Below are 21619 nucleotides of genomic sequence, written 5' to 3'. Positions count from 1 at the left end.
CATTCACGTCTCAAAGTGAATTGTGAGGTGAGTGAATATATTAAAAATAACAAAATCAAACTTCTTTCAAACTCTCAACATTGGTTAAAACTACTCCAACAAATTAAAATGTGAAAACAGTCCAAATGTGAAAGGAGAACTACCCTTAGAAAAATAATGGAATGAGGAGGGAGAGGGTGAAAAGAAGAAGAAACAAACGTGTAAAGAAATTAATTTCAATGCTTTACACGATTGATTCTTTTATTGATTGGAAAAATTACAATTTTGATCCTTCAATTGTTACCTGTTGCGTGTTGTAGTGTCTCTTATTCTTCGATTATTCGAGATATAGGGACTAAAATTTTTCACAAAAATCATGCATTATTTGGCATGACAATAAAACTCTTAGTTAACATGAATTAGTCGATCTTACTCAGCCATAAAAAATGAAAAATACCTACTATATGTCTATATATTACAACACCGTACTAGATGGTGATCGAAGAATTTTGGTCAAAAATTTTGATCCGTGTAACTTAATCCATATCGGGATATATAAGAGCCCAACTCGAGTGATTTTGGAAGGAAACGAAGGCTAATCAAGCCATGGTATCGAAGGAAAACAATAGAGAAGTTATGAAACTTCAAAAAATGTGTTGAAAACCCTCGACATAGAATTGAGTTCATGAACTCTTTTACGGTGAAAATATATTTACAACAATACCTCAAGCAATTGAAATACCAAATTTCAAAAGCCCGAAAGATGTATCTTATTGCATAACTGACAACAATATAATTGAGAGATCAGACCAGAAATACATATATAATTTTTTCCAACACCTTATTCAAACAAAAAGTTGAATTATAACTCAAGTTACTCTACCACGCGAGTATTGTCTGTATTGACTATATAATGTTTCGATTATACTGTCCAAACTTGTCGAGAGCTGAGCTGAAGTATTACCTTTCTCCAATTTTTTTTTTTTTTTTTTATAATGAATGTAGTGTATGTATCACATTGTATAGATATAGATTTTCCCATCTTGGTTTCCTTCTTACCAACTCCATCTTCTGTCTTTTTACATGCCAAATAGGGTAACAACTTCTTGTCTAATCTCACATTTGCACTCAACCAAAACCCTAGGTTGGTCCCCTCTTGGCTTCTTCCTCCTCAGATCTCCTGCAACAAGTTTTCAACGGATGTCAACAACGAAAATATTATTATTACTAAGAAACAACGACAATTATTATAGTCTAGGTTGTAGAATAGGGACAATCCACTCGGATTCATAAGATAGCTACTAATCAATCATGTAACTGAGATTTAATCACCATAGTTAACGGTTTCTTTAAAAAAAATACGATTGTTAAGTATCATTTTTAAACATTTTGGCCATGTAGTTATCTTATTAGTCAATTTTGCCTTATTTGACTGTTTAACAACTTATTGTTTCAAAACACTAAAATTCAAAAAGCTGCGCAAAGTAGCTTTTTTCGACCAATTTTTTGAGAAATTCATTTTTGCATGTAATCAATTATCAGTTAACAGCTAATTTACCAAACATGTTTCTACAATTAACTAATGCTATAAACTAGTCAAATCCACTAACCCAATCAGCTAACAGCTATCTGCTAACAACTATTTACCAAACATCCATTTATGTTGTTATCAATTTGATGCTCAGATGACATGTTGTGACTTTCCCATATGAGAGGTTATGAGATCGAGCTTCAGTGGAGGCAATATTGACTCCTTGTGTCTTTCTCTATAAGAACAACATTAGTGGGGGATTGGGACGATATTGTCTCCGAAATGTGTATATTTAACATTCATTTTTTTATATACTATAGGTCATGCAGTACTCAAAATGAATATGGGGGTTTTTATGCTATTATCGGTTTTTGCCCGAGAAGAGTGTGGGCCTGACTATTAGCTTTGACCGTTGTTTTTTTATCCTTCTTTCCCCTTGTTCCTCATAACTAAAAACCTAACAAAAAAAAAATTAACTATATATTTGCCTTACCTTAAGAGAAGTTGTGAGTTTTTTTCCCGAAACTACTATTCTATGTCGAATCAAGGTTGAACTTAAAATCTCATCAACCTTTCTTTTAATAAATTTTATTTAAAATATTTGTCCATTTTTGAGTAATAAGCAAATTACTTCCGCTTCGCACAAGCAGTACATCAGAAGCTATACAACCCACATTGTGAGAAACCCCTACACCCTGCGATGTTTCTTAATAAAGTCTATAACCTTTCACCTTAAAAAAAAAGTTGAGATATAACTATAAGACTGTATGAGTGGTCATAGTTTGATTGTCCAAAAAAAAAAAACTAAAACCAAACCTCTATAAGAGAGGTTACAAGAATATATTTCCTGTTGTTGGGTAACATACAAATCACTTTTACTACATAGCGTGCATCAGAATTAATTAATGGTTTGATTGAGGAGGTTGTATATCAACCCTACCTTGTTGCTACACAACTCGCATTTGGTACTTTTTAATGGTTAAAATAAAAATTGAACCAGAAAAAAAGAATTAAATTTGATTTATGGAAAAGTCTGCAGTCACTACTTAAAGTTACGCTAGGAATGAAATCTGCTTCATGAACCTAGCTAATGGTTATACCACGGACCAGGTTGACATTTCATTCTGAACCTTGGTTAAAAAATTATGTGTCTGCAATTGATAAATCAGACTTGGCTACTCATAGCTAACATGTCCAAACCAAGAGTGTGAGAATGCCCATACACAATTTTCAAAGAAGTCAAATTTGAAATATTGTGATTATCAAGCAAACTGAAAACTCTGTAGTATCGACTCCAAAAACTAAGCACATCAGCCTAAGGCTCTAATCAATTCTAAAAACTTTTTGATCGGTTTCTACTTGTAACCGTAACAATAACAATTCTATTCTATTGTTATAATCCAAACCAAAAACTTTTTTATCAGTTTCTACTTGTAACCGTAACAATAATAATTCTATTCTATTCTTATAATCCAAACCAAATTATGGTTCCCTCTATTCTACATGATTACTTTTTTTTCTTTCAAAATATCTCATTTTTTAATCTTTTTTCCTCACTGGATAAAATTTTTGGCTCTGTCAACTTCCAAAAGAAGTCCAACTTAAAACATTGTGATTACCAAACAAACTAAAAACTCTATAGTATCCGCGTTAAAAAAAAAATACTCTATAATATCAATGTCGAATCTAAAAAACTAAGCACACCAAACTAAGGCTCTAATCAATTCTAAAAAAAATTTGATCCGTTTCTACTTGTAACCGTAACAATAACAATTCTATTCTATTGTTATAATCCAAACCAAATTATGATTACCTCTAATTCTATTTATTTACATTTTTAAGAAACAATGGTTACCTCTAGTTATATGATTCATCATTTCAATAAACTAATAGAAGAGAAAAAGCCTTTTGAATTATTACACAGAAAAAAATTTACTCAATAATCGATAGATATTCCTGAATAGTTATTGTAAACTTTTCTCTAAAAAAAATCTAACTAATAGAAGCAAAGTGTGGTCCTATATTATATATATTTTTATATTACGCAGTTACAGGCTAGTGATTAGACGCACCAAATTACCTGCATTTACTATTTCTTTACACTTCACTCTGTCACTCTCTTTCCTTCTTAGGCCCCCTTTAACAACCTCGTTATATATTTTCACAAACCCAAAAAAAAGAAACAGAAATGGAAACAAACAACTCTCTCCCCCTCTCTCTCTCACTAGGGAGCAAGTAGTGTGAATTCAAAACTACAAAAAAGCAACAAGAAAGACGCTTTGGGCTCCTGGGGGTGGTGAAAATCATTTGATTCTCTAAATCTTTCTGCACTTTTTTCTTCCAGTTTTTCTCTGGGTAAGCTCAAAATTCCTCCATCTTTTGTTGTTTGCTTGCATATGTCTACGTGGGCGTGTAACTTATTCTGTTCTTGAATTTCTCAAGTGTGTTCTTTTATAAATTTCTGAGCTTTCTTGATGTGATTGTGGTTTTGTTTCAATTTCTAGTGTGAAATGATTTTGAGAAGTTTGGGTGGTGAAAGCATATGTTTTCTTAGTCTGGGTGTAGCTTAGTTCCACTTTTTATACTTTCTAATAGCCATCTTTGATTCTCCTTTTGGGGAGCTGAGAATAAAGATTTTGTCTTTCCCAGAATTTTGAGTCTTTTGGGTTGTGTTCATGGGGAAAGATGGCTTTCTGTGTCTGCAAATGTTAGATTTTTACTTTTTAGTCACCAATTCTTGATTTAAGATGTGAAATTGTATTGACATTGACACATTTTTGTCTTTTTTCTGAGTTTTTTTTTTTTTTTTTCTTCAGAAAATTGAGTTTGGATTAGGTGGCTGGAAGACTGTTGGTGTAAATTATTGGAATTTTTTTACTGTTAAACTGTAATGGAGTCTTTGAACTATGCTTTTGAGGGAAGAGGTTTTCTGTTTTCTGATTCTGGCATTGAATTGCCAGTGGACTCCTTTACAAGAAGTAGAAATCTTCTAAAAGACTGGAACTTAAACCCCTTCTCTGATGTTGATAGAGGTATGATTAGCACTAATCATGAGCTTAATGAAGGAGCAGAGTTCATGGAGTCTGGATTGGCTGAAATGCTGCAGAAATCGCCCGTGAGTAGTCCGGGCTTGAGGCTTTCGAGTACTGAGTCTGATAATGATTTTGGGAAGATGACACTTTCTTCTTGTGTGGCTAATCTGGATTCGGTCCCGAGGGAGATGGAAGTCGAGGCTAGGTTTGGGTATAACAACGAGAAACCGTCACAGATTAGTTCGAAATCTGAGGAGTTCATGAATCATGGCAATGTCAAGAGTGATCAGTCTTCAAAATCAAGTTCGGTTTTGTCCCCGATGGAGCCTTTGTTGCCAGCAAAAAGAATCCGGGACACAAGTTTGCAGTCCGATATTCATGCCTTCCAAGTCCATGATATCAACAAGGCAGCCTTAAATGATTCAAAAGAAGCGAGGAGTGGCCAATCTTCCAAGAAAACTTCAGATTCATCCTCAGCAGAGCCAAAAAATTCGGATTTGTCATCAGCAGAGCCTTCTGTGACAGCGAAAAGGGCTAGGATCACGAGTTTTAGTCCCCAAGTCCTCGTATGCCAAGTTCATGGTTGTAACCGGGACCTAAGCTCCTCCAAAGACTATCACAAGAGGCATAAAGTATGTGACGAGCACTCTAAGACCGCTAAAGTCATTGTTAATGGCATTGAACAGCGGTTCTGCCAGCAATGTAGTAGGTACGATTTTCTTGAAAATTTACTATAATACACTTAAACTTCAAAGGATGAGGCAAGTCTATAGTTTATAACAATTAAGGCAATATCAGTTGATTTTGAGAACTCGACTTCTAAATTGATGTTACTTTCGATAAACTACTATGTTGAGAAAAAAATATATCATATTTTAAGTAGAAAGATGGTCTTAACGATTTGATCAAGTTTTCACTCCCTAGGATCTTGATTCAAGCATTTGGTGTAGTTGATTCATATCTTAGATTATTGATGACAGATATTTCAGTGTTAATTATGAGTTAATGACAATTATACAGATATTCTTGGCTGCAATTGAAATAAGTTTCGACTATGCAGGTTTCATTTGCTTGCAGAATTTGATGATGATAAAAGAAGTTGTCGCAAGCGCCTTGCTGGCCACAATGAGCGAAGACGAAAGCCTCAACGTGATACTCACTGGGGTAAAATAGTTTCTCCTAATTCTAATTAACCACAACGCCTTTGGTTTAGCATTATAGCCTTAAACGAGGCTGGAATTTTAGCCTCGTGGATTCAATTAACGTTTTGCACTTTTGCATAATAAGTGTTACATTATAGTACTTCACAATGAATTGCAGATGGGATGGAAAGGCTTGAGATATGATTCTGCATTGACATTTGTTTAATGGTTTTTGTTCCTATGTGTTTCCACAGATATCCCGGGGTCGAGGTTCTTGGATTTGGCGTCGGATAGGACTATCTCGTTCCTATTCCCCGAAATCCTTAATGGCAGCTTCTTCTGTCAAGAAAGTTACGAGGACGAAGGAAAGCCGATTTGCAGCTTGCTACAATCGAGAGGGCTTCTAAATGCTATGCAGAAAACAGAACCCCCAAAAGGTCACCTTAGGGAGACATTTCCAATTCAAGAACTACCCGGGGGCGAAAACTCCACTCGTTCTCACTCTCTTCTGTCAGCCCACAAGGAAAAGATTCTCAGCAATTCAACCATTCACCCGACGATGATTACATCGAGCCATCCCGGTTACCTCGAGAAGAATCTGGCCATGCCTTTGGGCATGAACACTTCGGGGAACTTCACACTAGGCGAGCTGGATGCGTTTGGAGTAGTTGATCGAGATGGAGTTCTCGAGGCTCACGATGGCAATTTGGGCGCTCGTTATGAAACTCAAATGGATGGGAGCTTGCAAACCTCGGATTCCATGGACTTAACTTGCTATATTTCTCCAGAAAGCGGGCCAACCATCGATTTGCAGCAGCTGTCTACGCATCTGCTGAGAGTCGAGCAGCAGAGAAGCTATGCTCAGGTGAATCACGACAGCGATAACTTCTGTTTCACTACCACGTGAGGATCCCGGGACTCTCCTGCAACATAAATTCAATTCGTTTAGCTCGCTGTTTTTCTGTTTGTACATACAAATGATCTAGAACTCGAAATGCTTGCCTCTCCGGTTTAGGGGATCTGAAAGGAGTAATGATTGTCAAAAGTGCAACAGTATAGGCATTTATATAGTCTCGAATCGAAAACTTTCTTGAACCAAAGAAAGTTACCATTTGTGATCTTTGAGAATTCAGAATGCAGTTTGGATATGAGTTTGGGGATTCAATTTGATTTGAAAAAACTTCTACCAATCTTGGTTTTAATGCTTCTAATTCTATACTATTGAAATGTTTGCTTCAGGCCTTTGTAGCATTTTAATGTTGTTTTCTTTATCATGTGACATGTTTTTTTATTTTTTTTATTTTTTTTATCATGTAACTATATGTGCATTTGACACCATTTTAGTGCTTATGTAGCTATCAATAATTTTTATTTTGAAGTCCGTAACCTCTACTCAAAGGTGTGCTCACTTGTTGAAGTCTGTCATGTGAACTTAGTCAGCAAAAGATCAAGAGCTAAATCAGCATAGATTGCTCATAACTGATCAAAAAATGCAATAGGTTGTTTTCACGAAAAAATCAAATTTGAAACTTTATAGTTATTAAATCAGCTACATGATAAATTTGGTTGGGTCATAACATTCTTACAAACTATATGTATAGATATCCATACAAGAATAACATTCTTACAAACTATATGTATAGATATCCATACAAGAATTTCATTCTTACAAACTATATGTATAGATATCCATACAAGAATTTCTTGTATCTCATTACCAACAATGGGGAGAGATTTTTCTTTACACCCATTTCATAAACATTCTTACAAACTATATGTATAGATATCCATACAAGAATAACATTCTTACAAACTATATGTATAGATATCCATACAAGAATTTCATTCTTACAAACTATATGTATAGATATCCATACAAGAATTTCTTGTATCTCATTACCAACAATGGGGAGAGATTTTTCTTTACACCCATTTCATAATCTTTGCCAAACTCTCTAAAACGTAGTAACTTTGCATTATGGAATACTCCCCATTAATTATGTTGGGTATACCAAAATATTTTCCCAGGCAATGTTAGTTAAAACATTATTGATGTTCTAAGTGACATTTTAGCTAAATATTACATTTCAAGATTTCTCAAAAGTAATCTTTCATTTGTATGTTGTATACGACACTTTTGCAATGTCATGCGCTATAATATTATTGCATATTCGCATTATAAAAAATGAAAATAATAAGTCTACTGCAGATATCGGTTCAAATGTGGACAGTATTTTCCGTGCGGCGGATGCAGATTCACCATTAGGTATACAAAAATGCACCATATAGTGTTTGAAAATGCACCACACCCCACCACACCTAATGGTGTATTTTCAAACACTTTGTGATGCATATATTTATGCGTCCCTAATAGTGAGTGACCACACAGCCGCACATGAAGCATTGTCCGCACAAGAACTTGACTCGTCTATTGCATTATATATAATTATTTTGTACAATTTAGACCCCACATGGGTCACATCCACTTCTTTTATTTTTTTTTTATTAAATTTAACTAATGGCAAAAAAAAATAAAAATTAAATATTTCATCCAAATTCAATATTCATTAAGGTTATGCATGTCATGTAATCAGATAGTGTATAGATTTTTCTCGTCGTAAAAAAACAAAAAAGATAGGATGATAATAGCCAAAGATACAAGTTTCACAAACTCATAAGTAGTTCATAAATATATAAATAAAAGTTGAGAGATACAACAACATAAATAAAGCAGAAAACAAATTGATATCCTCTAATTTATCATCACAATTAAAACTGATAAAATCCCCACTAATTATGCCTTCAATTCCTTACTCCCAAACTTGCTTCATCCTCCATTCTCTAGGCCTTAGAAAAATAAAAATAAAAATTAGTCATGCAATATCTATGTAAGAAACTTGGTACATGTTACAATAATGTATAACATGTCTAGTGGGCATAGAAAATGTGACAATATCTCGTACAATCATACATAACTATATCAAGTATTATTGATATGATTCTGAACAATACAGTAGCTAGAAAAAAATAAAAAAGGTGAAAAAAGGATTCTTACATTGCTATTGCTCTCTGAAGTGGACCTGGTTGGAGTGTTTGGAATGTATCTAGCCCACTATTAAATACCAAAATATGTTGTAATTAAGCCAATAATTAACGGAATTAAATAAAAGAATTATTGTAGTTTAAGGAATATAAATATTAATTAATTAATTAACCATACATTTTTTGCTGCAGCACTGAAAGCTTCACGATGTGGTATCTCTGGATTGGCTGCTTTGATGCGTTGAATCTCCTCCCTTTCACAATCACATTTTTAAATAATAATAATAATAATAATAATAATAATAATAATAATAATATTAATAGCTTACTTCATGAATCGATTGTAGGCAGAAGGAAGCCTATGCTTCTTCTCAGGAGCTGAAATTAATTAAATAATGCAAAGGGAAAAGTGATAAATAAAATAAGCATTATTATATAATAAATTAAAAAAAAAAGAATATAAAAAGAGATAATTAATGAAGAAAATGGCACATATATATACGTTTAACCACGAAAGGAGCCTTTGGGGACGATGGTTCGCTAGATGTTGGTGAGGATGACGATGATTGACCCCTCTTGAAACCATTGCATGAGACCTACAAACCATAAAAATCTTTTAAAAATATAAATATTTAATTTTTTTTATTTCTATAATTTACGAGAAAAAAGTCTGGTTTGGGTTAAACCCGTCTTGTGACCTTAGTTGGTAAATAATCATAAAGAGACTGATATACCAACCTAACTTGTTCATAGTTTATCGACTCAAATTAAGAGTGTCACTAAATCGTTTTCACAAAGAATTGAACTTCGAACATTGTGAAATTTGAAACATTTTATAGAATTTCTGAAGAAAAAAAAGTATTTATGAAACACAAAAACACTCGATTTTACCGGAAAGTTATTGGCATGGTGATCATGGCACTGGGGTTGGAGTGGAGGCCTAGTGCTGAGAAAGGAAAGATTGCTGCAATGCCCACATTTCACTGTCACTGTTTCCAGCACCCTCTTGCATGGAATTCCAACCTAATAATAAAAACACAAAATTATTGAACACAAAATAATTAAACAACAATAATACAATGTATTCCTTAAAAAAATTCCCCAAAAAAAAAAAAAAAAAAACACAGCTCATATGTATATATATGTATGCACCAATGCACATATGCATTGCTCATGTGCCATATATTACATTATATTATTAAAGCACCCGAGATAGACGCCAATATATGTGCGCGCGTGCACGAGCATGTGTATATACAATCATTTCAATGATTTTTTTCCCCAAAAATCGATTGGGATCAATATATATAGAAAGAGAGCTAGATGAGATTGATGTAGACCGATATATACATACATAAGTAACAAGATTTCCACTTTTCCTAGTATCAAACCTCTTTCTTAGTATACTTCTTAACGTTTGACTAAATTAAAGAGATTTTATAAGACCAAAATGAGTAAATCCTGTCGTCCGATTTTGATTGATATCGACAGATAACGTATATATAGAGATAGATAGATATATATATATATAGAGAGAGAGTTATTGCATGCATGGAGGTAGACGTACCGCGAGAACAGTGTTGCAGAAACTGCAGCGGACATAGCAAAGATGTTCAGAAGATGGTTGAGACAAATCCATGGAGGTTTTGAGCTCTTTGGTTTGTAGATCCAGTATGGGAGAATGGGGATGGAGGTCTAGAGGAATTGAGGAAGATGGGGATATGATGGAGGGTAATGGCATAAATACTAGGATGGTAGTGAGGGTTGGTTCAAAAGTAAAAGATAGACTTATAGTAGATCATATGAGAATCTAGGGTACCGTGATGTGATGCTAGGAAATACGGTGTTGCCTGCATTGGCAGCTCAACTGGTCAGAAGAGACCAGGGATAGAGTCTCACCAGCGGCAATGTGTGGGTCTCTGTGTTCAGATGCTTTGTCCGGCCCTCAAGGGTTGGGAATTCAACCGAAATATATGGTTAATCAATTCAAATTCAAAGTAACGTTTTTAAGTTCTTTTGCTAGCAATTGCGGTGTGCATGTTTAATTCGAATCAAACACTGAATTTGTCCCGTTATAGATACTAGTGTATATACAAATACTGTTGATAATTTACTCGTTTATCAAGACTTTAGGATAATGGCGTGTGCTTATAAGAGCCTTTTAGTATTTTAAGTTTTATTTGCCTCAAGCAATATTTCAAGTTTAAGTCTCATGAATGAAGTAGTAGACGTCGTGAAGATTATTAATCCCAACAATAATATATTGAACTCCTAATAAATTGAAACTCAATATGACTAAGTGTCTAAGTAGCATCAAAATAGAGAATACTTTTATAGTATAGTATTATACATCATGATATATAATTATAATAATAGTGTCAAAGAGCACAACTCAACTGCTCAATCAATCTAAAATAAATTTTTATTTGCTAACAACCACTAGATGCGGGCAGTTTTTGAATCCTACCAAAGACAAGATATGTATTTATCCTCACAGTTTTACTACCACGTTAAATCATGATGGAAAAATAACATTATATTATTCTTTATCTTATACACACAATTACACAAACAACAATAATGTCTTCATTACAATGTTGCAGAATATTGAAAATAAGTATGAAAATTTTGGGCAAGAATTACGTTTACGTACTAAATTAAAATCTCTTTCCACATGTGCGAAGACAAAATTCATTAATTAGTCGAATAATAAACACACCATATCATTATTTAAAAAGTGATTGACAAATGATAATATGCAAACGTGGTGATTTATTAGTCAATAGTGTTATATTTACTGTATCAAACAAAGAATGTTATATCTTTTACACGCGTCTGTTAATATAAGAATAAGATAAAATCAAACTGAAGAAAAACTTCGAGATATCACGTCTCGTCTTTTTTACAAAACATCTATAAATGTATATATATGTCTAGTCATTGCATAAGATATTGGTAAGTAGATACCTCAACTGTCAATTCAAAAACCAGTCCAAAAATATAAAGAGGAGCTGAATGAATGTCAAGTCCAGATGTGTGTATACATAAACAAAACCACAAACCAACAAATTTTATTTTATTTTTTGAAAAAAAAAAAAAGAAAGATAAAAGAGAGAAGTGGATGAGATGCATTCATGAATGACATAATGATTCATCAATGAACAATAAAACAAAGAAAGTAGAGAGGGTTATGGTTTCCCTGCCCTCTGCAATAGGCTCCCTTTTGTGGGTGCAAATCTAAAGAAAGAAATATGAAAGTGACTCATGATTGTATCACTAGTCACTATCCTCAGCAAACTTAGTTTACTGTGGTTAAAAATTAAATAAAATAAAAAACATCGAGAATTATATTACTCTTCGTCATACAATAATGTTACGTTGGATATAGATTTGAAGAGTTAGGTCCAACATTCTGTCATTGAAACATCAAACATGGCGTTGCCTGAATAATGTTGCATATTTGTTATTAGCTATAGTTTTTGGCATGCATAGTCCCTGGTAAATGCTTGATTGAATCCCATTATTATTGGGCATTTAAATCCTTACAACATAATTGAAGGGAAAATTTTTACTATTACAAAGCTATCACAACCAGGTACTAATTTGATATTCTATGTCGGGCAAAATTAATGTATAATTATATATACACGTTTCAGTTTTTCTATTTAAAGTCACGTCACATCTCCACGACTCCATTACACTTAATGTCAGGAAAATATGAAGAAGCGCAAGGTAAATTTTAAAGTGTTGATCAACACCGGTATCTCTTGCACCAAATACAAATCAAACAATTTTTGCGATTGTACCAAGTATTATAGGTGCATTTACCTCTATTGTACTCAATATAATCATGCATGCATTTTTTTGTTGCACTTGATTCAAAAAATATGGATAATAATTAATTAACACCATAAATTTTACCCGAAACATAATAACATGAAAAAAAATTTATACACCTTTAACTTTTGGTTATAGACAACTATATTAATCTGTAATAATATCCAAAACATAATAACATGAAAAAATTACTCCGTAATAAATATCAATAATCAAGAGATCATTCTGAGTTTAATTCTTTCATTATATATATTTTGTTCTGTTTTTTTTTCATTGGCACTTTCATCTGTCTTTCGATTGATGGGACTATTCCTAGTTTGCTAAACATGGAAACTACCTATCCCTGCACTTGATCTCTACATACATTCTGTGTTCGTATAAAAGACTTTCTCCTCAAGCCTCTTCAGCTTTTATCTTCATATATGGCCACGAGATTCTCTCCCCCCAAAAAAAAAAAAATAAATAAAATTCCTCGAACAGAAAACCCTAACTTTTTACGGAGTATTTTATTGAGTTGGCCATTGGGTTTGATTATATATGGATTTGGACATAATCATTTGATCTACGAACACCCTCTTTGGTTTCTATTCTGGGAGGCTTTGATTGGACATGTCTTTTTTTGGGGTTTCATATATGTCTGTTCCTTGACTTTCAATGTCGTCCTCCGTGTCCAAGACTATACTTCAAGATTATTATCGTAACCTAGCTTTATCTAATTAATTCATAGTGGCGTCATCTAATTAATTTATAGTGGCGTCAGTTAATTTATATGCAAAATTTTGCTATAATGAACACATTGTAATGTATATTATCAAATGAATCTGTTGTTGAATTAAAATTATACTTTAGTGTTATTAATGAAACTGAATAGGAGGACTCATACATTGAATATATATTGTCAAATGAAACTATAGTTAAATTAAAATGATGCTTTAGTGTTGTTGTAATGAAACTGTTATGTGTATAAAATGAAACTGAATGATGAGAGATGTTGCAACATGAACCATAACAAAATTTTTCGCCTACCATTGTTAACGGAAAAGACTTCAGACAACGTCATTTTTCTACTTGGTTCATCCTGCTACGTAGACCATGGTCCACCGTAAAATTTGCTGACATGCACATCATTGACTGGTACTTGGGTATGGGCCACTTCCTCTTTAGTAGTGGGTTGGGCCTAGTTCTAGGCCCAACCCTGCATAGTATATTCCATCACTTTATATCTATTGGTTGTATGTAGTTATGCCATATCACTCAATTTGTTGTATATGTACTAGGGTAACTAGGCTTTTGAGTTTTGGAAGCCCTGTTGCATAGAATTCAATCTGGCCCATAAGGAAAGGTCCTTTTAAATAAAAAAAAAAACAAAAAAAGTTAAAATAAATATAAAAATTAGAAAATTTAAAATTTAAAAGAGTGATATTTAGGAGAGATGTATGTGAACATATTGTTTGCAGATTTCTTGCAGAATAAATAGGGAGCTAAGAAATATACATACAATTTTATTGAGATTTCGTATTGTGGTCAAGAATACTTTGACCGCAATTATGAAAACCGTACTGAACTGCTGTCTTCTTGAATCTGACAATCTGACAAATGTAGTTGGTACAATGTTGTCGGTGCAAAATTACCTTAAAAAGTACATTAATTAGATTCCATTCAATATTATTTATCTATTAAAAAATTTGGGCAGTTAAATTTACTTGAATCTGGCGTTTGTGTGTTGATCCAAAATAATTAACGAGTAAAAACTATCAACTATAAACGGTATTAGATTCTACATTTTTGCTTACATGAAAGTCAAGTGAAGTGGGTAGATGTTAGGCAAATAAGAGTTTTGTTTATGGGTAGAATAGCACTTTCATTCATTAATTCATTAATAAAAAATTGAGAATTAATATATAATATCACGCAACGATTTTTATGAAAAATATTATAGGTGTCTAAAACTTTTGTGAAGGAATAAATTAAAATACGAATGATTCTTGAGAAATGGAGTGTAATAGATAGGATAAGATTGAGAATATTTGTCTTCAATTAATTGTTTGTTCCAATAGAATGTATTATTTTTTAAGATTACAGGCACACTATATCTATGAAAGCCTACGGTCGGGTAATTATTTTGATTTGTAGAGGGTTTCGATCACTCTCTCCTTTTTTGGGGGCATTTAACGTGCTTTTCGTAAAGGGAGGAAAGAACACATGCCAGTACACCAACATGGAATAAACGTAGCGTGCATGCACTTGTCACGTTGGTCATAACAGTCCAACCAAATGTCTTAATTTTGGCTAGTAAAATTAGACCTTTGACGTGACCAGGAGGTTGTTACGGAGGTTTGGTTCTTGACCAGGTTTGGTCAAGACTCCCGTATTCATCTATACCAAGAGGATGATTTTTCTATAGTGTCAATAGTACCAGGACCATGTATACTTAAACTAGTTGTACCCGATACTATTGTAATTAGTTCCAATAGTACTCAGTACAACAAAAAATAATACTACCTATACATGATGATTATACCTGATACTATCAACACGTACCATCAAGACTGAAGTAATAACGAAATAGCAAAATATTATAGCAGAAGAAAAAGGGTTTATCAATCTTTATTAAAAAGCTCTTTAAAAAGAACTCATCCAAAATCCAACAATTAACTCAAACAAATTAAACCAACCAACCATCCATCCATGGCTAACTAAACCTAATAAGCCATGAGAAAACCATAACCATATAACCTCAAGAAACCTATTTCCCAGCACCCTTAGCAATGGATAGCTTAGCAAAGCCCTCATCCCAAGCTTCAATCCAGGTAACCATGGCGTCAGCCAGCTTGGAGAAGTAGGGGTCTATCTTGGAAAGCTTTAACCTTGATTTGTTTGGCGAGCTCAATATAGCAAAGCTGGGCATTGGTGCAGTCCTTAGGAAAGGTGACAGATTGGAAGAATGGGATGGCCTCTTCTTGCCAGAAGAGGCCATTGTACTCCTTTTTGAGGTTGATGAAAGGGTTGCTGGCTTTGCTGTGCCATATGTATGGCAGACCGGTCTTGACGCCAAATCCCAAGTGGTCGCATATAACCTGAAAGGCAGTTGTTATACCATAGATCAGGATTCATATTGCATTGTGAAACTGATAGAAAATTCTGTACTTCTGATTTGTGCTTACACTTAACAGTTTTTGTATGTAAACAAACAACTTGATAATTACTGACACATAATATGATAGCTACAAACTATCAATTGTAAGGTAGACTTGGTCCATTGTATAATTTGACCCCTACCGGTTGTGGTTGCTAGGTTTATTAGCTTGGACTTATCAATTTTCTTTTGTGGGTTCGAAATTCTTGGTCCTAATCCTAAAATCTCAATTTGTTGGGCTTGGGTTTAACTCAAACTTTTAACATTTTCATATAAACATTATAAACTCCATGTATATTTTGTTCCGCATCATATGTAGCAAATAATAGTCTTAAGTGACTTGGAATATCGGGCTAGTCCATTAAATCTTTTACTAGCATGTTCTGACCACTGAACTTATTGGTTTTGGGTCTATCAATTATCAGGCTGATTTTTTTATCAAACTAAAATATAAAATTTTCTGGTCTTATCGAGCTAATCCATTGATTCAGATCGCATTCCTACATGAGACTATAATATAATGTTGCATATGGTTGGCAAACAATTTCCACAATGCAGTCATAGATGTGAATATTTTTCTAGTTACAAACAAAGAAGTGAAGAATTAGATGAGGTGAAGGACTTAGAGGTGTGTATGTAGTAGTGTACCTTGGAACACCAGCCAGCGAACATATCATCATAGCGTCCAATTGGCTGGCCATCGCCAAAGAGCCCGAAGTACATTGCAGGTCCAATGAGCTCCCGGTCAAAAGCCAAGTTCATGGCACACATAGGGTACAAGGCCTTCTTCGGAATTGTTACAACTGCATCTACATATCTGAAATTAAACCATATGTACTCAATGTTAATTTGATAGAGCATATAACTCAAATCCATGCCAAACATCACAGCCTCTTAAAGAATTATGTCATATAACCAAAACTGCACTGCATTGTTACAAGTTGATAGACGGTTAATTAACTAGATAATCACAAAGTTATAAGTTCGACTCCCAGTAAGATGGTTTGAGCTTGTCAACCATATATATGTAACTTAACTAACATCTGATAGTACTTTCAAAGCGAGTCGGCCTACCCCACAACAGGAGCTTTTGCTCCACGGGCTAGGGTTCATGTAATCTTAACCCACCCCACTGCATGCGAATAGCTAGTACTGAGGCTATGGTTCAAGTAACCTTAATCCATCCCGCTGCATGCGGATACTACTGTCAAAGTGAGTCGGCCTACCCTACCACAGGAGTTTTTGCTGGCCAGCCCACAGGCTAGGGTTCAAATAACCTTAACTCATCGGCTAGGGTTTAAGTAACCTTAACTCACCACACTGGAAGCAGATGTGAGTTGACCTACAAGTTTCGACCTACTTTGACACCCCTAAATTCGGATAACAGGGTTTACCTGATCACTCAAAATGGGGGAAAAAAAATTCACTACATACCTGGTGTTCCTCTCGCGAGGCTTGACAAGCTGGGTTGGGGCATCATAGTCAGGGATGTTGAGCCAGAGGCCATGAGAAACAGCAGTAGGAGATCCCTCACGAAGGCTGAAAGGATAGCCACGGACAAAGTCGGCACCTTCTCTGTATGGATCATAGAGAGTATTGAAGAAATATGGAGTGGAGGGGGTCAACAGGGTCTTGATGTGCTGCTCAAGAGCATTGATTTCTTTGCCAGACGGATCTTTGGCAACCTGCACCACATTCCCACATAACAATACTTCATATCAAGAAAATTTTGTTTAAAAAAAAAAGGAAAAATTAGACCCTAAACTTTATACGGTCAATTAGACATTTGAAAAGTTACAATTAAATTCATTAACGTGTTATTTTTATGCATCGAAATCTAAGAACCCATTATTGATCTAATCTATAATAGCAGGCCACTAAAGTTCCCACAAGACTTTGGCGACTGAAGAAGCTGGTCACCAGTAGCCTTTGAAGACCGACGACCAGCTGGTCAGCTTTTCCACCAACTGGTCACCTTCTTCAAAGGCGATCTCCAACCATTCGCCAATTGTCACAGAGCATTACCTGCAAAGTCTCGTCAGAACCCTAATGACCTACTATTACAAGTCAATAATAAGTTATTGCGTTCCAATGCACGAAAATAACATGTTGTCAATAAGCTTAATTGTAATACGAAAAAAATGACCAGCTAGCCTGGTCGCCTTTTCTATTGGAGAAGGCGATCGGTGACCATTCATTAGTACGTCACTGGAGTCTAGCTTGTCGGAAAGCTACTAACCTTTTATTACAAGTCAATAATTAGTTCTTGGACTTTGATGTATGAAAATAACATATTATATTACAAAATTTAGTTATAACATTCAAAAATCCATATCATATAAAGTATAAAAACTTATTTGCCACTTCTCCAAAAATATATATATCCAAATTAGAATTAGAAAACTTACAAAGCAGTCATCATCAATGGTGAAGATGTACTTCTTCTTGGAGATCAAGAAGGCAAAGCACCTACAAGCAGAGTCCAAGAACGAGATGCAAGAGGCCTTGGGACCAAGAATCCTATTGATATCATTCCTGTTGTAGAATTCATAGTCAAAGCCCTCCGGCACCTTAATGATCTTTGAAGGGTCACCATCTTGGATGATGATAAGATGGTAGGGCTGAAAGAATGGCCTCCACATCTCCAAGAAATCAAGGCTCCTAATTGTGGGTATCACTATATCTACCTCATCTTTCAGCAGTGCCATGGCAGCTCCAATCTCCGACATCAAACGACAACGTTAATTAGTTGGAATTGTTGGTACTAGGAAGGAACTAACTGTTGTGTAGTTTAGTTTGAGCACAAGTGCGGAAACTCAGGTGTCTGGTTCATCTATTTATACATGCAAAAGGATGTAAAGAGATAACAATATCTAGTACCATTACTAATAGTGGTGGTAAAGGTAAGTAAATCGCCATGCAATGACGGGGATTGATATATTTTGGTAACGAGTAGGTAGGTAGGTTGGTGGCTGTGAATTGTATTAAAATAGTTGATTGTATACGTAAATAGACAGGTAGGCAGAACCATAAAAATAATACTTTGTAATAGATAAACGAATTGATTAGTGATCGAATAATATAATATCTATATTACCAATGGTGGTGGTAAAGGTAAGTAAATCGCCATGCAATGAAGGTGATGAATATATTTTGGTAACGGGTAGGTAGGTCAGTCGTCGTAGGTGGTCGTGAAGTGTATTAAAATAGTTGATTTTATATATATTTTAATAACGGGTAGGTAGGTCAGTAGGTGGTGGTTGTATACGTAAATAGACAGATAGGTAGAACGATAAAAGTAATAATAGATAAACAAATTGATAATATTAGTGAATAACATCTAATACTATTACCAATGGTGGTGGTAAATGTAATTAAGTAAATCGCTATGCGTAATGAAGAATATAAAAAAACATTCCAAAATTTTCCAAATGCCATTTTACAAGAAATTTTGTATACATCTCAAATGAATGAAAATTGATGTTTAGTCTCAACTCATGCATGTGAACCACAAGATCCTCAACTATTGCACTAAGGTTTTTTTTTTTTTTTTTTTGGTGACGAAGGAAACTGCAACTACTATCTAAAGGTGCACACAGAGTAAACCCGCCTGATGACCTTAGCTAACAAAGGGCTACAAGAAAGTTAACCAGTTTAGGTTACTCATAGCCATAGCTGATCGGTTCAACCAAAAAAAGCGAATAGGTCAATTTTTACTCTGGATATGGATTTGTTTAACAATCTTAGCTATCACCTTCTGCCAAGCATTGCATCACAGAGCCTCACTGCATCTGCATTATCTCTAACATTATGCACTCTTACAATATTGGCACCATTCAAAACTGCAGCGGTCACCGAAGCAACAGTTGCAGGATCACGCTCAGCTGCAGCAGTACGATCACAAACTTCGCCTAAGAATCTCTTTCGGGAAGGTCCAGCCAGTAGGGGAGCGTGTGACACAGCTAAGCTTTTCTTGGCAATCTCGGTGTGAATAGTTTGGATGCCCGTGAGAATATCGAGGTTTTGTTTAGTGTTCTTCGAGAATCCAATTCCCGGGTCTACGATGACCCTCCAAGCCGGGATACCGGCTAACTCAGCATCCTGAACGCGTGCATACAGCTCGGACGCAACTTCTTTGCAGACATCATTGTATTGTAGATTTTCGCTGTTTTGCATTGTAGACGGATCGCCTCTCATGTGCATAGCGATATAGGGGACTTTAAGGGCTGCAACGACGGTGTGCATTTTGGAATCGAGGCATCCGCTCGATACATCGTTCACGATGTGAACTCCCTTACTGATGGCTTCAGAAGCAACTTGTGAATAGAAAGTGTCTACCGATAACAGCTTCCCCTCGGCCTCGGGCATCTTTGTAACAGCCTCCACAACGGGAATCAGTCGGCCTAGTTCTTCTTCGGCTGAAATTTTAGAAGCCATTGGGCGAGTCGACTGTGCACCAAAGTCAATTATATCCGCTCCCTCCATGAGCATCGAACGCACTTGTGTAACCGCAGCCTCTACCGAGAGATACTTCCCGCCATCGCTAAAACTATCGGGGGTCAAATTAAGGATACCCATAACCGACGTTTTTGATGACCAGTCCCATAGATGATTCCCAACCGGCAAAACCCTTCTCATACCATCTTTTCCAACAAGCGAATCACCACCTAGTTTGTCCCACACGCCAAAGAGCCCAGCAGAATGCTTCGAGAACGAATGCCAGCATGCCACTGTATCGCTGTCTATATCTAACCCGAGTAGATCAATCAACGGTCCAACCACAAAGGGTCTCTCCCAAATTCTTTCGTGTGGAACAATAAGACTCTCGGAATTAATCTTGAACTTCCCATAGAACAAGATATCCAAGTCAATTGGTCTCGGGCCATACCTAATCCCATCCGTACGCCCCATTTCCCTCTCAATCTTCTTGAGCGCCCGTAACAACTCGAAAGGTCCAAGCTTTGTAACACCTCTCACAGCAGAATTTAGAAACCGGGGCTGATCAGTAACATAGGCAGGAGCAGTCTCGTACAAGCCACCATGTCTAGTAATTTTAATCCCCGAATTTCGCATTTGCTCCAAAGCTTCATCAAAATTATGAAGCCTATCTCCCACATTACTTCCCAAAGCAATAACTACTTCTTGCTCTTGAGAATGAACTTCCACCACACCATGAGACGACGAATGGAAAAGAAAACAACCTAGCACTGCAAACAAGATTAATACAATCAAACCTTCCTCCTCTTTCTATTCTTTTCCATTTTCCATTTTCTTTCTTGTTTATAATTTTTTTTTTATTTCATTCATAAGGTTATTTAAACATTGCAGTAGTACCCTACAAATCTGATCATTTAGGCCAAGATTAATATACAGTTAGTCTGCCATATATAAACATGCATATTGCATTGAGCCTAGTAAACAGCTAAAACAGAGAGAAATGGAATTACCATTAGAAGGCTTCTGAACACATCTCCAAGAAAACTTGGTGGGCACCAACTGTTTGAAAATATTCATACTTCAAGAATGGCCCAGCAGGTGCTCAAAATAGATTTCTGAAACCCATCATTTTCCTAAGAACTTTGCAAAATTTGAAGCCGGTGGATTTATCAGTGAAATTCATCTGGAGTTCTAGATGAAGAAGAAAATCAGAAACAATGAATGCAGAGGCAATAGAGCTACGGAAATATTTCCTTCACTTCAGTCTGAGAGACTGTGAGAGAGAGAGAGAGAGAATACTAACCTGTGGGTGATTAGCTCCATGGAAAAAAAAATCAAATCTTTCACTGATAAGTGAGAAGCAGATGAAACTATGAAGATAAAACCTAGTGGCAATTTGTTAAATTCACTTAGGGGAAGGGTCATTTCGGTCATATAAGATTGTTATCCTACAGAACAGGATAATATTATGAAAAATTAATGT

The 21619-nt window shown here is 35.2% G+C and overlaps 4 protein-coding genes across 5 annotated transcripts; 1 reads left to right on the top strand and 3 right to left on the bottom strand.

The window, feature by feature from the left end:
• The first annotated feature begins 3699 nt into the window (after positions 1-3699).
• On the top strand, positions 3700-6922 carry LOC116001518 (squamosa promoter-binding-like protein 6). Its single transcript, XM_031241393.1, has 4 exons — positions 3700-3865; positions 4327-5251; positions 5603-5706; positions 5939-6922. The coding sequence occupies exons 2-4, from the start codon at positions 4401-4403 to the stop codon at positions 6589-6591; spliced, it is 1608 nt and encodes a 535-aa protein (XP_031097253.1). The 5' UTR covers positions 3700-3865; positions 4327-4400; the 3' UTR covers positions 6592-6922.
• A 1494-nt stretch (positions 6923-8416) lies between these two features.
• Positions 8417-10444, bottom strand: LOC116000846 (protein CRABS CLAW). Its single transcript, XM_031240693.1, has 7 exons — positions 10294-10444; positions 9618-9749; positions 9229-9322; positions 9056-9104; positions 8905-8980; positions 8740-8796; positions 8417-8531 (listed from the first exon to the last, which is right to left on the bottom strand). The coding sequence occupies exons 1-7, from the start codon at positions 10363-10365 to the stop codon at positions 8526-8528; spliced, it is 486 nt and encodes a 161-aa protein (XP_031096553.1). The 5' UTR covers positions 10366-10444; the 3' UTR covers positions 8417-8525.
• A 4941-nt stretch (positions 10445-15385) lies between these two features.
• LOC116002951 (probable UDP-arabinopyranose mutase 1) lies at positions 15386-18428 on the bottom strand. Its single transcript, XM_031243140.1, has 4 exons — positions 18108-18428; positions 17134-17384; positions 16348-16516; positions 15386-15640 (listed from the first exon to the last, which is right to left on the bottom strand). The coding sequence occupies exons 1-4, from the start codon at positions 18426-18428 to the stop codon at positions 15386-15388; spliced, it is 996 nt and encodes a 331-aa protein (XP_031099000.1).
• A 674-nt stretch (positions 18429-19102) lies between these two features.
• Positions 19103-21498, bottom strand: LOC116002094 (folate synthesis bifunctional protein, mitochondrial). Of its 2 annotated transcripts, none has more exons than XM_031242114.1 (3): positions 21440-21498; positions 21147-21276; positions 19103-20906 (listed from the first exon to the last, which is right to left on the bottom strand). In XM_031242114.1, exons 2-3 carry the CDS (start codon positions 21211-21213, stop codon positions 19450-19452), a joined length of 1524 nt encoding a protein of 507 aa, XP_031097974.1. In that variant the 5' UTR covers positions 21214-21276; positions 21440-21498; the 3' UTR covers positions 19103-19449. The 2 variants fall into 2 exon arrangements, with proteins under 2 accessions (XP_031097974.1, XP_031097973.1); XM_031242113.1 differs by having other exon boundaries at positions 21147-21327; positions 21440-21481.
• Between the last annotated feature and the right edge of the window lie 121 nt (positions 21499-21619).

This window comes from Ipomoea triloba, chromosome 13 (genome assembly GCF_003576645.1).
Source record: "Ipomoea triloba cultivar NCNSP0323 chromosome 13, ASM357664v1".
Taxonomy (NCBI): domain Eukaryota; kingdom Viridiplantae; phylum Streptophyta; class Magnoliopsida; order Solanales; family Convolvulaceae; genus Ipomoea; species Ipomoea triloba.
The sequence above is the reverse complement of the archived record's forward strand: the minus strand, read 5'-3'. Positions and strand labels throughout refer to the sequence as shown.

Excerpts from the sequence above, each read along its gene's own strand:
- LOC116001518 (XM_031241393.1), top strand. The coding sequence starts at position 4,401 with ATGGAGTCTTTGAACTATGCTTTTGAGGGAAGAGGTTTTCTGTTTTCT. Across the intron at positions 5,252-5,602 it reads TTCTGCCAGCAATGTAGTAG|GTTTCATTTGCTTGCAGAAT; the intron begins GTACGATTTTCT and ends TCGACTATGCAG. Across the intron at positions 5,707-5,938 it reads TCAACGTGATACTCACTGGG|ATATCCCGGGGTCGAGGTTC; the intron begins GTAAAATAGTTT and ends GTGTTTCCACAG.
- LOC116000846 (XM_031240693.1), bottom strand. The coding sequence starts at position 10,365 with ATGGATTTGTCTCAACCATCTTCTGAACATCTTTGCTATGTCCGCTGC. Across the intron at positions 9,750-10,293 it reads TCTGCAACACTGTTCTCGCG|GTTGGAATTCCATGCAAGAG; the intron begins GTACGTCTACCT and ends TTTTATTATTAG. Across the intron at positions 8,797-8,904 it reads TCAGTGCTGCAGCAAAAAAT|TGGGCTAGATACATTCCAAA; the intron begins GTATGGTTAATT and ends GGTATTTAATAG.
- LOC116002951 (XM_031243140.1), bottom strand. The coding sequence starts at position 18,428 with ATGTCGGAGATTGGAGCTGCCATGGCACTGCTGAAAGATGAGGTAGAT. Across the intron at positions 17,385-18,107 it reads CCATTGATGATGACTGCTTT|GTTGCCAAAGATCCGTCTGG; the intron begins GTAAGTTTTCTA and ends AATGTGGTGCAG. Across the intron at positions 16,517-17,133 it reads CCTCGCGAGAGGAACACCAG|ATATGTAGATGCAGTTGTAA; the intron begins GTATGTAGTGAA and ends GTTTAATTTCAG.
- LOC116002094 (XM_031242114.1), bottom strand. The coding sequence starts at position 21,213 with ATGAATATTTTCAAACAGTTGGTGCCCACCAAGTTTTCTTGGAGATGT. Across the intron at positions 20,907-21,146 it reads TGTTCAGAAGCCTTCTAATG|TGCTAGGTTGTTTTCTTTTC; the intron begins GTAATTCCATTT and ends TCTTGTTTGCAG.